The sequence below is a fragment of the Acipenser ruthenus genome, chromosome 2 (assembly GCF_902713425.1).
Source record: "Acipenser ruthenus chromosome 2, fAciRut3.2 maternal haplotype, whole genome shotgun sequence".
Lineage (NCBI taxonomy): Eukaryota > Metazoa > Chordata > Actinopteri > Acipenseriformes > Acipenseridae > Acipenser > Acipenser ruthenus.
This window is the reverse complement of record NC_081190.1, coordinates 86,653,450-86,670,163: the sequence shown is the minus strand read 5'-3', so window position 1 is coordinate 86,670,163 and position 16,714 is coordinate 86,653,450. Positions and strand designations below refer to the sequence as shown.

Genomic DNA, 16,714 nt, shown 5'->3' with positions numbered 1-16,714 from the left:
TGAATACTTTTTCAAGGCACTGTATATATACAGTGCCGTGAAAAAGTATTTCCCCCCTGTCTGATTTTCTACATTTTTGCACATTTTTCACATTGTATTTGGTCAGATTTTTTTGTAGTATATAGAGGGAGTCTGAGAGAAAAAATGATTTGGTTGCTTCTTTCATTTGTTTGGTGTGCAAGGTAATCAAACATGCAATCTTCAGGTGTGAAACAGTTATTGCCCCCCTAATTTACTCAACCCAATTAATGGGATAATTAGGGTCAGCTGTTTGAGTACTTTGGTTAACAACCAGGCCTGATTTGGGCCAGCACTGCCCAATAAAAATCTGACTAACTTTGGCCCTTACCATCAGAGTGAAGTTATCAGCACACAGGTTCTAGAGGCACATCGTGCCATGAACAAAAGAAATTCCTGAAGACCTCCGGAAAAAAGTTTTTGATGCCTATCAGTCTGGAAAGGGTTACAAAGCCATTTCTAAGCCTCTGGGGCTCCACCGAACCACAGTCAGAGCCATATTGTCCAAATGGAGAAAGTTTGGGACAGTAGTGAAACTTCCCAGGAGTGGCCGTCCTGCCAAAATCTCTCCAAGAGCAAGGCGTTAAATCATCCAGGAAGCCACAAAGAACCCTAGAACAACATCCAGGAAGCTGCAGGCCTCTCTCGCCTCTGCTAAGGTCAGTGTTCATGACTCCACCATCAGAAAGACACTGGGCAAAAATGGGATTCATGGCAGAGTAGCAAGGCGGAAACCATTGCTCACTAAGAAGAACATGAATGCTCGTCTCAAGTTCGCCAAAAAGCACCTTGATGATCCTCAAGAATTCTGGAACAATGTTCTATGGACAGATGAGTCAAAAGTGGAACTTTTTGGCCGACATGGGCCTTGTTATGTCTGGCGAAAACCAAACACTGCATTCCACAGTAAGAACCTCATACCGACGGTCAAGCATGGTGGTGGTAGTGTCATGGTTTGGGGATGCTTTGCTGCACCAGGACCTGGACACCTTGCCATCATTGAAGGAACCATGAATTCTGCTCTGTATCAGAGAATTCTACAGGAGAATGTCAGGCCATCCGTCCGTGAGCTGAAGCTGAAGCGCAGCTGAGTCACAAAGCAAGACAATGATCTGAAACACACAAGCAAGTCTACATCAGAATGGTTGAAGAACAAGAAATTTAAAGTTTTGGAATGGCCTTGTCAAAGTCCAGACCTAAACCCCATTGAGATGTTGTGGCAGGACCTGAAACGAGCAGTTCATGCTCGAAAACCCACAAATGTCACTGAGTTAAAGCAGTTCTGCATTGAGGAGTGGGCCAAAATTCCTCCACGGCGCTGTGAGAGATTAATCAATAACTACAGGAAGCATTTGGTTGCAGTTATTGCTGCTAAAGGTGGCGTAACCAGTTATTGAGTCGAAGGGGGCGATTACTTTTTCACACGGGGGCATTGGGTGTTGCATAACCTTCTTTAATAAATAAATGAAATATGTATCAAAGTTTTGTGTTATTTGTTCACTCAGGGTCCCTTTTATCTAATATTTTGGTTGAAGATCTGATAACATTCAGTGTCAAAAATATGCAAAAATGCAGAAAATCAGACAGGGCAAATACTTTTTCACGGCACTGTATATATATATATATATATATATATATATATATATATATATATATATATATATATATCTGTGTTAATTATTTTCTTACAGTATTTGTAAACTTTTTCACAGCACTGTGTGTGTGTGTGTATATATATATATATATATATATATATATATATATATATATAAACTACAAGGCATAAAGTGCACCACAATGCTGTTATTAGAGGTGCAAACCAATATAAGGCAATTTATACATTAAAAAAAGTCTCAATAAAGATCAAAATACTTTTATCGCTATTGGCAAAGGCTTGTAGCTTGATGGTAGACCTTTTAGAGACGTCTTGGTTGCACACTCATCATATAACTTCTATTTATAAGAACATGACCACTGCAAATTACTTATTAAAACGTATTGAATTTTATTGTTAAAAACAAAAGCAGCATATAAACAGACAGCTGTACACCAGGTGATTAAGATGCAACTGTGGCAATTAAAAAAATCTGATGCTAAAATGTATTTTGTAATATTAAATCATATTAAGTTAGAATGTAAAGTATGAATTGTTTATTTTTTTCTTGCAGCTAATAGACTGGTGGATTAAACGCTGCCAAGAGCTTCAGATTCCTATTAGCTCAAACTTTAGCCTTATAAATATATTAGGTGATCCCTATGAAATCCGGCAATGGAATACTGATGGTTTGCCTCGAGACAATGTGTCAACGGAAAATGGTATTCTTGTGACAAGAGGGCGACGATGGCCTCTGATGATTGATCCCCAAGACCAGGTAAGAAATGAATAGAGATAGAAATGCGCTTCTGCACGTCTGAATTTCTGAAGCCAGGTGGTTAGAAAAATAACCACAAGGGTTGTGCAAGTAGATATTAAATAGGTAAATGAAGTATTATGAAAATGTAGATGATATATATTTAAATAGAGTACTGTTCTACAGACCATAGTCATCATCAGATTACTTTTTTAGTATAAATGGAAATGTTTTATTGGTACTTGGGAATATTGTTTTTTTTTTTCTATCTGTGGCTAGAGTCATGACTCATTATTATATCATTCCAGTTACAGAAAACATGTAGCTCTTGTTATGCAAATAGCAGGGACTACATTTGCTGACCGGTATTGCTTTTCTTTTAAAGTGACAGGTGTTTCTAAGATATTTGTAAATGGCCATTTTAGCTTTCTTCCTACATAACTAGCTACTCCTTTGTGGTAAACAAAACCATTAATGGTGTGACATTCAATACATTATTGTATATCTCCACACAAATGCAAAACACTGCTGTATGCAGTTTAATGTTAGCAGTTTCCAGCTTGTATTTATATATATAAAAGCGTTATCTCTTTGTTGCAAGTTTCTGGAACAGTGGGCAAACAGCAGACAGGTTTATATTAGACACTCAGTTGGCAGCAGCTATCATATCTAAGACTGTTGCTACACAAGAAAGTCTCAGAACTCTAATAGACAAATCTGGAGAACAGGCTGTTTCAGATCTCCATCTTCATCTTCCCTGAAGGAATTAGAGCGGTCCTATTTAATTACCTATTGGTGACTACAGCTGGAGAAAGAAATTCTATTGAGCATCCTCGAAAAGAGGGTGCAACAAAGACGGTGTTTCTAATATTTACCTCAAATTCTAGAGGAAAGTGACCATTTTTTTTGGATTGATTCCAAGATTCTAATGATAATACTAATATAATGATCATGATGATCAAAATGTTATTGCAGTAAAACATATTTATAAGATATATATTTAAAATATATTAGGTCAAACAATAAGTAACAGACAAAAATAACAATTCTGAAGGGCTCAAAAAACACAAACAGACAATGATATAGTGTTTATTACTTTCTTTTTCATATAATGTTTCCTGTTTGTACAATCTTCTGTATTTTATGTCTTTTTTATATCTAGTTAAAAGCACTCTACTTTTGAGTGAACTGTCTTTCTTTATTTGTCCTTTGTAATTTTGTGTTGTATGTTGAATTCAATTTGTAGTAATTTTCCATTATTAGTAATCTGTAAGAGGGCAATGACGTGTGGGTGCATATTCGCTGCTGATTGACAGGCAGAAGATTGAGACGGAAGCTGAGCTTGACATGCCGTGCAGGAGCGTAAGGATTTATTTACAAATTGACAGACACTCACGTGACACTACCTGCGATGGTAGCGCACGGAGGACATACAAAGGAATGTACAAAAAACAAAAACAAAACACACAGTACAAAAACTACAAATAAAAGGTGCAGTGAAAACGGCTTGCACGGGAGGTCCCGCATATACACCTCATTCACTAGACTACAATTCCTGAACTAATCCCTGATTAGAAAACAAACTCGACCCTGGTTAAAACACAGCGATTTCAACTCCCTTACTCTTCGGTATCCAACCCCTGTTTCACACACACGGCCATATGCGAATTTCAGCTTCCTCTTTACACCCCGATCCTGGTTCACTCTCATGGCGATCAGACGATTCTCCGCAAGATGTTTTCGTGGTAGCATGGACAGTCGTATTCCTGGCGCTTATGGCCTTACACCAGTCCTGAGGTGTAGAAACAGGATCTTTTTATACCTGATGCCCCGCTGATTAGGATTCCACAGCTATTAAAACAGGAGGTGGGCTGTCCCTGGAGCCAGATTTACACAACACTATTTACAATATATACAGATAAAACTCACTCTTCATGCGCAGGGCTCCTCCCCTGCTACATATGCACATAAGTCAAAAACAGATAGATGTAGAGACGGACTTACAATTTAAATCCAGAACACAAGCTTGATTTTGAAAACACTGTATAAGCTGTGTCAACAATCAAGCCTTTCATCCCCAGATTCCACAAGAAAAACAAACTGTAGTACAGATCTGCTGAAATTCACAAAATCTAACCATTATTGGGTTCCAGAGAATTACAGTGCTCTCTCATTAGTTGATTGCAATTTAGGAAAGAGAACGGGACAGATATTCAAATATTTTGCGAATGTATGCTTTTTTTTTTCAAGTCTACTTGCATTGCGGATAATTTGCATATATTCACAAGTCTGTGATTTTCAAAAAAGTTGCGAGGAAACTGCTAATATCTCAAGGCTGCAGAAATGAATACATTTAAATGAATGTAAACAGGAAATTAATCACAACAGACTTCACCCAACTGATGCAGGTGTATTTACATACAAGGTAAGACAATGGCTCAGTGTTCAAAAGAATAGAAAGGGCAACTTTACTGAAGAGGAGATTATAATAATACCTGACAAAAAAAGGAAAAAAATAAATAAGATTTGGCACTAAACTGTGAAAAGTATTAAAAACTATACTATTCGATTACTCCATCACCATAGTCTAAATATTAAAAATTATTATATGAGTTTTCATATTTTTTTAATACATTAAAATGCTTCCAGACCAAAACAAACATGTCCAGACAGGGCATTAAATCAATGAGAAAAGTTAAATTATACTACACGATAAAACCCATGTTCCACAATAGAATCTGGTAAAAACTGGTATACATAAACAACTTAAACAGCAATGTAATATTAACAGTACTAACATCAATATAACAAAACACTAGTAGAAGACATTTAAACTTGAAAATAAAGCCAGGCCAAATTAAAAAATGGAAAACAAATGCTGCACTGTCAGTTTGTCAATTCCGTTGAATTGAACTATGTACACCCAACTTAAAAAACATGTTAAAAACATCAAAACTCCCTTTTCACAAAAATTAATAAAGTCTGCTTTGATTGTAGTAAATGCACACATATTTTTCCAAGCTGGCAGCAGACATTGAGGACCATTCTGGACGTTGCAGAAAATGTAAGAAGTGTGTGTAACAACAACAAACCAGACACAAACTGATGTGGGAAGCCTTCTCGCACGCATTCTTTCTCAACCGGGGATGTTGGGAGTCAAAATGAAACAAGTGGAGATTCTGCTTTTATTGGTTTTATACAATGAATGCTGGTAACTTGAATATTAAATTTGTCAGGTATTTATCGGCAAAAATAGTTTTTTTACCGAAAACCGGAACCTCTAATTATAATGCTTTTTAATACACAGAGGCTGAGTAATTGTGTGGTATGGTTTTCATGAAATTTCACATGGTTTTAATGCCCTGTCCAGGCAGTTTTGTCTTCGCCTGACTTTCACACACTCCCTAGATAACGTAAATGCTGTTTCAACTTTTCCATTGGATATAGATGATAAAAAGATATATGATTTGAGATTTGAATTAAAGAAAAACTCCTCATATTTGAAAATCTGCCTCAGAGGACCTGCCTCATAGCCAATCACTTCAACAGAGAAAGACTGTCCCAAACAATTCCCATAGAGGTTGGGAGCGCTCTGGGCAAAGGTAAACCATTAGTGTCACCATCTGTTGTAACTGTGTCAGTATCTGAAAATGAGAACTTACCTGGAACATCAGCATCCTCTCTTAGTGCAGTTGGAGCTGCAGATATCTTAGCATGAATGTGTCAAGACACAGGTATTTATACAATACTATACATATTTGATAATGAAAATAATACTGTTTTTGTACATTTAGCGAAAGTATCTATTCATGTTTGTTTTTTGTTTTTTTTCCAGTTCTTGCACTCTCACATCTCTTTTAAATATCTGGCCCGTAGTTTGGCCAAATAGTTGAATATTAAAATGTTTCAACCAATCACCTGACATTTTTTAGTTTAAGGTCATTAGGAGCTGCTATTCCAAGCCAAGTGTCAGCTTTACAATAACCATGTCATAGTTCATATATCAGAGATATATGTGAGCATGCTTGGCAGTTCTGTGAAATAATAAGTGATTTAAATAGTGCTGGCATTTCTAATGATTTGTTGACAGGGAATACAACACACCCTGCTCTTAGATCTTACAAGTATTTTACAATAAGATACCCAGGAGGAACAGGTATTGTTGCTGTGCTGGCTATACAGGTCGATACTTGTCATGTTTTTCTTCTATCACTGTTTTATACATCCAATTTGTAAACATGTATTTTCCTTTATTTTCTGCTTCTCCCAAGAAGAAGCCTTTAAGGTAAAATCTATTAAATCGGATGGGCATAACATAACAGATACTGTAGAACTTGTTTTTTGTAGCATTGGTTTGTTTCAGCTCAACAAAATGTTTCTCTTCCTCTCCGACTCACCTGAAGCAAGGGTCCATGTGGTCACTAAAGCTTGTACTTTTTAAAATTAATTAAAATGTAATGTGGTACCTTACTATTAGGATCTGGATTTACTTTTTGCATCGTCACAAATACATATTGTGCTCTGAAAATGTATATTTTTAACTTCTTAATTTTCACAGTACTTGATTTTTAAAAATGTTCACATGTTTACAGTATGACACAGTGTTCAATCATCAAAAGTCATTATAGAGCTATAGATACCAATGATGCTACATACTATTTAGTTAGGTACTACAAAAATGCATTTGTTATTCTAACATATATACAGGGTGATGAAAAAAAAAACATTACAGAGCATTCAAATTGAGTTCCACCACTGGTCTGGCACATGGTTATTTGGAAGAATATTTTTAAAAGAATGTTGGTATTCTTTTTTTTTTTTAGGCAAATCGCTGGATAAGAGCCAAAGAAACTAAGAATGGATTGAAAGTAATTAAACTGACTGACACTGGTTTCTTGCGTACCTTGGAAAATGCTATAAGATTGGGCATGCCTGTCCTACTAGAAGAGGTATTTTTTTACTATTGCTATTTTATCATTCATTGGTTTGGAAGCTATTCTTTTGTTAAATTAATTTAACAGTATATTTAAGGTACAGAAAAAATGCTTTCACTATTGTGGAACATGCAGGTCTTACAGACAATAAACATTAAACCTCTGCTTTTACTGCAGTACTACTGCAGTACAGTTATACAAAAAAAAAAAAAAAACATTATCGTGGTTTTTTTTTTTACAGCTTAAGGAGACTTTGGACCCAGCTTTGGAGCCGATTTTATTGAAACAAACCTTCGTTACTGGTGGAAGAATGCTGATTCGACTTGGAGACTCTGATATTGACTATGACAAAAATTTTAGATTCTACATGACAACTAAAATGTCAAACCCCCATTACCTCCCAGAGGTATGATTGCTTCAGTAGTATGACCACAAGTAACATCTATTTAAAGGGGACCAACTCAAATGTCACAAAACAATGTCCAAAAGCATCACACTGGCTATGACACGCCCTGGGTTGGGGATGGGAAACTGGCAGGGATTGCTTCTCCTCATCACGCAACAGCGAACCCTACTGGCCAGACACCGAGCACATGCAGAGTGGATAAGAGGCAGGGGTGGTCACTGTTCTCCGTGATCGGTAGCCCGTCCACCTCTACTCTGGATTGCTCGCTGTAAAAGCAATTCTGGCTTTAGGCTTGTGAGATCGGAGGACGCTCACACGCCCTCAGAACATCTGTGCTGTGTGGGGACTCGCTGCGGTGTGGAGAAAAAACATAACTGGACATTCCAAATTGGGGGAAAATAAATAAAAATAATAATTGGTCACTCTAAATAGTTGGATCACAAATTTAGTCAGACAAATTTACAGTAAAAAAAAGTTTGCTTACTATTTTTCATATATCATATAATTTAAATGACTGACTTTTTCCACCAGCCAGGCTGTTTTTGTAAGTTGTAAACATTTTTGATTAGATATGGAATTACTGGCAAAAAAAATACATAAAGCACAAAAAGGGTATTTATGTCCATTTGCCATGGATAAAGTCAATGTCTACAACATGAAAGCAATTTCAATTCATCATTGGTACATGCTCAGGATATTTGCCACCACTATGGCCGATAATGCTGTGACTTATATATCTCACTGACTATTGTCTAATATTGTAAATGTAATGTGCAACAACCAATCCTGGCCTTTATTCAAGCATCCCATCAACACTTGACTATGCCATTACATCTGTTAGAAATGGATGTTACAAATTTGCAACTTGAATCAAGGTTTTTGGAAATTGGGTAAAAATGGTGCTGTGCACATTTAAACATTTGATTTTTTCCTATAAAATGTATTTTTCTAGAACAAGCTGTGGCCTTATAGTCCTGTGAAATCAACTGTACAATGGTTGTTGAAGTTTGTAAAATATGTTCAGCTTTAGAATGATAAACCTACAAGTACATTCATTGTTCTTTAAGATGACCCACTGAGTAGTACAATCAAAATTATTATTGACTGTCATCAGGGATAAATGTGGGTAGTTGCAAAGCTCAATATTTCCTGCCAAGTAAGGACATCATGAAGTTAAGTAATCACTGCAAGGATTTGTTGTCATGCAGATTTAAATGAAATCAAAATTTCCATTGTTTACTGAGTTTAATCATGGATTATGTTATCCTTAGGATCAGCAAAGCTCTGCACCATTGTGTGATAGTATTTATAAATAGGACAGGTTTTGTGAGAAGAATTGAATGACTACAAATCTGGCGTAAGAGAAAATGGCAGGGGGTGCTTGTTGCACCTGCTGGTAACTTTCCTAAATTACCATTCTCACAAACAGAAAATAAAAATTAATTAATTAATAAAAATAAAAATGTGTGCTTAAATGTAAATCTGAATAGAATCTATTCATCTTTATGATTAATGTATTCTTGCTCTTGCTTTATTACCTAACTCACATATTCATACTAAATTATTTTACCTAAATAAAGATATAGCAGATACATTTTTAAAAACAATCATTTACAAACATTTAAATATATTTATTTTACCTCCAGGTGTGTATAAAAGTTACAATTATCAACTTCACTGTGACAAAATCAGGCCTGGAAGATCAGCTACTAAGGTAAAGACTGCTTTTGGCATATTTTAGGTTTTAAATATTTAATTACCAATTTAAGGTTACACAAGGACACTGCGCAGATGTAGAGAAATTATTGAAGCATGTTCTGTTCTGCATATTTCTGCATATTGTCCCTCACAGTCCCCATCTGCTGTGCAGACCTGTGTGTGATTGAGCAAAGATGCACTTAACAAAGAGAGCCCCAGAACTATTTAACTCGGTGTGTGTACAGTAACTTGCTGTTCTGTTTTCCAGTTTGCCCAAAGATACTTCTAATCTTGTTTACAGTTGGATTTTTTGTCACTGGTAGAGTGGCTGATGGCAGTGTTATTTGACATGGTCCATAGTCTTCTAGCAACTCACTGCATACAGTGTGGTCCAATGGGTAAAGAAAAGGGCTTGTAACTAGGAGGTTCCCAATTCAAATCCTGGCTCACTCACTGACTTACTTTGTGACCCTGAGCAAATCACTTAACCTTGTGCTCTGTCTTTCGGGTGAGACATTGTTGCAAGTGACTCTGCAGCTGATACATAGTTCACGCACCCTAATCTCTGTCAGTCGCCTTGGATAAAGGCATCTGCTAAATAAACAAATAATAATTAATATATATTAAAGTGGGTGCAGGTTTTATTACTGCGTCTGTGCAGGTGTATTGTAAACAGACAAAGGGGTGAATGTTACTCAACAGTGCGTTAAAATGGTAGTAATATGTTCCCAAAACGTGTTTTGCGAACATTATGTAAGTATTTTCATTTTGTATATTTAAAAAATACCAAAATGGACTACAGTATAATACAGTTTTTCATGATATGCTAATTAAAATATTTTTTAAAGAGCATTTGAACATGAAATAAACATATTCAGCCCAGGACTAATAATTGCTTTTAACTCATATTTTAGAAGATTACATTGTATTAAATGATAAATGTTTACTGTAGAAACCAATAATCAAAGTATAGTGTTGTGGAAGTGTAGTAAAGCATACAACTAAAGCACAGAAAAGTGTGTAAATATATACTATAAATATAGGAAAAGCCTGGAAAAATGCAACATTTAGTTGCCAGTTTTCTATGGTAAAGTTTTAAATAGTGGACCCATATAACAAAATTAATCTATTGTTGCTTAATATTAATAGGTAGGCTACCCTTTGCATATATACTATTGCATTATCATTTTGAAGATCTAACCCCAATATAGAATGTATATTTGAATTGTGAACATTCATTTGTGACAGAGCTGTAATTTATGAGCATTGTTTTAAGAATAGTAAAATAAACCAAATCAACAATAGTGCTTGAACTGCATTACTAATTACTGTTGTAACCTGTAACAGCAATACCACCATCAGCATACCTGTACAATACAAATGAAATGCTCCATAAATTCACTTTGGAGCAAACGTACAATAATATTATTGGTATTATATACTTTTTAAGAGTATATATAACATTTGCCTTTTATATGTATAGTGATGTGGTGAGACTGGAGAGACCTGATCTGGAAGAACAAAGAAACCAGCTGATTGTCAGAATAAATTCAGATAAAAATCAACTGAAAGCCATTGAAGACAGAATTCTAAAACTTTTGTTCACTTCAGAGGGAAACATTTTAGACAATGAAGAGCTTATTAAAACTCTCCAGGAATCAAAGGTATTGTCCTAAATATTGAGTCAGTTTTATTATTTTATTTCTTTTTTTTTAATGAATCATTTTATGGCATTAATATTTCTATTTCATGAATTCACGTAATTTTACAAAGTTTCTCTATTTTCAGTGTTGATAGCCATTTGGAAAATAGGGTTTTATTTATTTTGGGCCTTATGGATTGTAGGTATAAATGTTGTTTTATTATTGTTTAACACTTTTTGAGTGAGTGGCCAGCAACATTTTAGGCCAAACTGTGCACAAAACAGTAAATTAAACTGGCACTGTTTTTTCAATGAAAATATATACACACTGTATTTATTAGTATCTAAGAACTAAAATAAAAATGCTATAATATGATGTATGAGCATATACTACTGTTCTGAACTAAACGTTTTCCTCCTAACGAATGGAAGTTTATTACAAAGACATAAAGATGAACATCATCCCACGTGTCACAAGGTAATAAAGATATTGTTCTTCATTTACCCACTAAAAAAGGCAATAATTTATAATCTAACAATAAAACCACAAAGCCTAATATAAACATGAGAGAAATTAACTTTCAAACATAGAAACAATACAAACAGTTCAGACCTAGGTTTGTAGAGATCGAGGAAACATAACTCCACTTAAAACTACAATTAATCTCATTTTAAATATGCTCATTTTAATTTATTTTTGTATATAAGAAACTGAAACTATTTTCTTGGTAATTTTAGGGTTATATTTGTGTAATTTAATGAGTGATAACAAAAACAAAAAAAACGGTGGGCTATAGCCTGGAAAGAAATCCAGTGGAAATAAAATAAATAGATTCTGTCCAATATTCACTTTGGAACTTTATTTGGTGATTGATTTGTTCACATTGTTCTTAGTGTAACCAGTCAGATCACAAGAAATAAACTTATTTATTTGAAATAATGAGATGGTTGCTAAAGCATATATTTTTTTCTGTTTAGAGATATGAAGTTAAGCATGTATCCTATCCTACCAATAGTAAATATAAGAAGGGTACTATAACCCAACATACTGGACACTAAAAATACTGTGAAAAAAAGCAGTTAAGCAGTGAACGAGAAACAAAATGTCCACGTATGCTAGGAGTCCATTTTGATATAATGGTATATTTTATTTAATCTTTTTCTCATTTAGGTAACTTCAGGTGCCATTAAATGTAGATTACAAGAAGCAGAAGCAACTGAAGTGAAGATTAATGCGGCACGAGAAAAGTACCGCTCTGTTGCAACTCGGGGATCTGTCATGTACTTTGTAATTGCCAGTCTCTCAGAAATAGATCCGATGTATCAGTTCTCCTTGAAGTACTTCAAACAGGTATGGCATATATTTTTCTTAAGTTGAGAAAGTACATCTACAATCAAAAGAAATACATGCGAAATGACTTGCATAACATTTTAAATAACATGCAACTACATCTTTATCATACAGTGGGAGCAGCATGTTCTTACGGTGTCGCATGGCAGCAATTGTGGATTTTCTGAAAAACATTAATTTAGCAGCACTTCATTATTCCTGACGCCAAGTAAATACTTTTGGAAGACAAAACTCCAGCAGCTATTAAATGGGGCATTTTTTTATTATTTTAAACACTGTCAATCGTTGAATGTTATTTATTTTGGGCTTCTGTCCAGGTCACGCCACGAAATGACGTGTGAATAATATGTCCTTATTATTAATGGCGCCTTTGTTCCTAATGCACATTGTCATTGCAGGATGTACCAGAAAGTATTTGTAGTTCAACATCCTGTCGAATTATACTCTATAAAATAATTTACCCTCGTACTGTACTATTAAGAAGTGTATTTGACACAATAAATAAATACATCAATAATAATGTTATACAAGTCTGTTACATAAATAAATGATCACAGATTGACTTTTAGTTATGTTATCATGAACAGCTAACAGTGTGATCTATAGACATTTAATTTAGGCTACCAGTATTTTATTTAAAATTATTTGTTTTGGCTAATCATGAAGACAACAAAGTCAGACTGATAACATGAAAATTACTAAGGATACAATAACAAATAAATGTAATGGGTTTAAATGTATTGTTGTCTACCTATGTATAAGTACAGTGCCTATTAAAATAATTAAGGTTTGTAGTTTGTTTAATAAGGAAACATACATGTGTACATTTATTGTCAAAAAAAATGTTTCAAACGTTGCCTTAAAATCAAAGTTATTTGTGATATTTTGTTTATTTTTTAAAACAAGATTCTGTAATTTTTTCTCATTAATCAATTAAGAACATTTCTCCTTCAACAGTATTTGGATGTTTTCTTAGTGGAACAAAAAAAAACTTGACAAGGTAAAATTCGACACAAAATGCCCTTAATCATTAATAGTATGAGAAATCACTTTTACAAGAAAAACACGACAAGCTATTTCTGTATTCATTTTTGTAAATGGTCATATTTCACGTAGCAATATTGTACACTTTTTAAGAAATAAGATCAATATTCAAGACTGTCAAAATAGTGGAGGAAATCTATCAAGGGAGAACGGTCTTGTTTGTTTACTTGCATTAATAAACAAAAATGGTTTGAGTCAAAAGAAAAGATTGTGGTAAAAGTAATAGAAGGTTAGATATGTTCGCGAATCACGTGTTTGAATTATGCAACATGCACAGTGGTATACAAAAAAAAAATCAATGCATGCATTTGTATATATTTTGTATTAACCTACCTGTAATTATCAAACCCAGGCACACCTGCGGGTTACCATTCACCATGTTATATTATTGTATTACATTTACCTTTATAAAAGTTTACCATGGTGTTTTTAAACAGTCATTTTGTAATTTTCCCCTGCTTCTCCCATGTACTCTGCTATTCCCATTTACCATATTTTTAGTATGCTTTATCACACTTTGCTATGCTTTTATTATAGGGAGAACTGTGGCAAAGTGGTTTGCAGTGCACAGGTGTAGGGGTGATGGATGCAGTGCTCAAGACAAGGACAAACAACAACGTACTAGTGAAATGATGGTTTATTTATAATCCAAAGTCTGATGACAACAGTAGACAATAAAGAGAACAGGCAATACACAACAATGTGTATTGCTCCATTTAAATCCACAGGTTCAGTCCCAAAATAATAAACACGGTATTTAAACACACACAATAAACACAAACACGGTCACAAGCCCATAGTGAGTGCTGTAGTGCTCGTGGTGAAAATACAATTAATCGTGAACAAGTGCAGTGTTGTCCGGGTTTAGTGCTGGCCTGTAGCGAAAGCTTTGGATCGTGTTCGCCGTCTAATAAGAACAAACAAGTAGATTTTAGACCAGACAAAACAAACAAAACACTGACGATAACAATACGATTCTCCTTCTGGTTCAGCGTTAACCATATAAAGGAACACATCACCTTGCTACATCCCCTTATGTACCGTCCCCTTTGCAACCACTCCTCCAATCCGCAGCTGCCACATCGTTTCCCTTCCAGGTTGATTACTTGGTGCACCGTAGCTCCGCCCCCTTCCTAGATGGCCGACTTCCACCTAACCCTGGGAATGAATTGTCTGGCCATCCAGTCCAGGGCACTCTGTTCCCTTTACACAGCACCCTCACTGGTCGGGAGGGAGATTTATCACTAAGATTCATTCTGTCTCTGTCACAGGAACTTTTATAAGGAGCTTTTTAGGGTTTACATTCGCTCCGTTTATTTTACTCGAGAAAACACGGCTTTTCACCTGACGTCATGCAAACGAAGGGGAAAGGTGGGGGTTGATATGTAAATTAGCTATGTGTAAAGTTCCCATGCTGTTTTCGCAGATGGCTCGTGAAAATGTTGTTTCCATGCGCACACAGAGAACTGGTACATGAAAGAATCTAAGCTGCGATTTCTAAATACCTAGTGCTTGGTTGTTTAATAATATGTTTTACTGCTCTTGCTCAAATTGTTTTTCAAATGTCATTGGTGGGGTGTCATGTCATTAGTAGTGAATACTATTTCAACTAATTTATCTTAATTAAAAATAAATTTGGAGGTATAAAATGAAACTGACCAACAGGTATTGCAGATCACCATGGCTGAAAACCAGCAGAGACATTATATATATTTCCCTTTCATTCAGGCAAGACAGCACATAGGGGACCAGGTGATGCTGCGTATACTACATCCCTGGCTTATGAAACCCTACCCGTCCAGATGGCTGACAACTGCTGAGGAAGCATTCAACACCACGCCTGGGCAAATATGGGTAGTGGGCACTTGAAAGGGAGGTGGTGGATACTGATGAAATTGACTGAAGTGCAGCATGAGTTTGTTCCCAAAATTGCCACTGCCTGCTGTATCCTGCACAAACTCTTGTCAACAACAAAATTAGGTGTTCAGGAATCAGTGGAAGGTTATCTTAGCCGCCAGTTATTGTTATTTATTATTATTATTTATTTCTTAGCAGACACCCTTATCCAGGGCAACATACAGTTGTTACAGTTGTTGCAAGATATCACATTATTTTTACATACGATTATATTATTTTTTACATACAATTACCCATTTATACAGTTGGTTTTTTACTGGAGCAATCTAGGTAAAGTACCTTGCTCAAGGGTACAGCTGTAGTGTCCCCCACCTGGGATTGAACCCATGACCCTCCAGTCAAGAATACAGAGCCCTAACCACTACACACTGCCGCCCTGTTTCAGTTGGACAGCAGCGATCTGAGAAGGCTTGTGCTGGCAGAGATTCTCTCCTCTCTTTTAAGTTGTGTTGGATTTACCGTTGTGTTAAATATTAATGATGGAAACAAATAAAACAATCAGTATGTTCATTTGCAGTTTTATTTGGTCAGTTCTGAGAGGGCATCAACAACTTGTTGGTATATATGTTTGTTGCGCTGTTTTGGGCGATCGAGCTGGCTCATGACATCCAGTTCACCAACTATATTTATTAATGTGGAGGGCGGACACGCGTTGTCTTCAGACTGCTGGGATAAAAACAATCAAGGGAATTAATTCAGTTACAGACATTTAAGCAGCTCACTTGCTCTTTGTGTTTAACTTAGTATAGTTTTTACAGCAAGGGTATTCTCAAACAGCTGCTTTAATACTATAAAAATGGTATGTCGCAGTTCATGGTATATTTGTAAGTGGTTTTATACAGAACTGTAAACCCACTTGAGATATACAGCATGACAGGACAGACACACAGCAAAAAACAGCAAGAATAAAAAAGCTGCCTGCATTATCATTAAGGTGAAATACACCACTGCTAACCATAAAACTGCCCACTTTCTGTCGTCTTGGAACCCACAGTAACAACTGACCTGTTCCCTTGCAATATTTAGAGCTGTGTCACATAAGGACAAACAAGTTAATTTACATTTTCATGCGAAATGCGATTTACCCTATCCCTCTCTTTGGCTGTTTTTTTTTTTTTCGGCCACAAACCTGATTCACACAAGTAATTCTCCCAAACGCACACGCATTGCCACTTCACGTGTAAATAGCCCTGCAGGGAAACTGGCCCTTTTGATCTGTTTGTATATATTTTTTTCTCAGTATAACTCGAAAGAGCACAACGTGAAGACTTATCTGTAAAAGGATACACATTATTTTACAGCATATGTATTAGGTAAATAAGTAGATTCCACCGCTTTAAATGTTACAGTTTG

The 16,714-nt window shown here is 35.6% G+C and overlaps 1 protein-coding gene across 1 annotated transcript in view; it reads left to right on the top strand.

The window, feature by feature from the left end:
* Positions 1–16,714, top strand: part of dnah6 (dynein, axonemal, heavy chain 6) — a 170,510-nt gene that overhangs the window by 115,371 nt on the left and 38,425 nt on the right. Inside the window, exons 55-60 of the mRNA XM_059003180.1 lie at positions 2,187–2,390; positions 7,193–7,318; positions 7,545–7,709; positions 9,356–9,423; positions 10,891–11,071; positions 12,221–12,400. Coding sequence (XP_058859163.1) covers positions 2,187–2,390; positions 7,193–7,318; positions 7,545–7,709; positions 9,356–9,423; positions 10,891–11,071; positions 12,221–12,400 — 924 coding nt within the window. The remainder of the gene's footprint in view (positions 1–2,186; positions 2,391–7,192; positions 7,319–7,544; positions 7,710–9,355; positions 9,424–10,890; positions 11,072–12,220; positions 12,401–16,714) is intronic.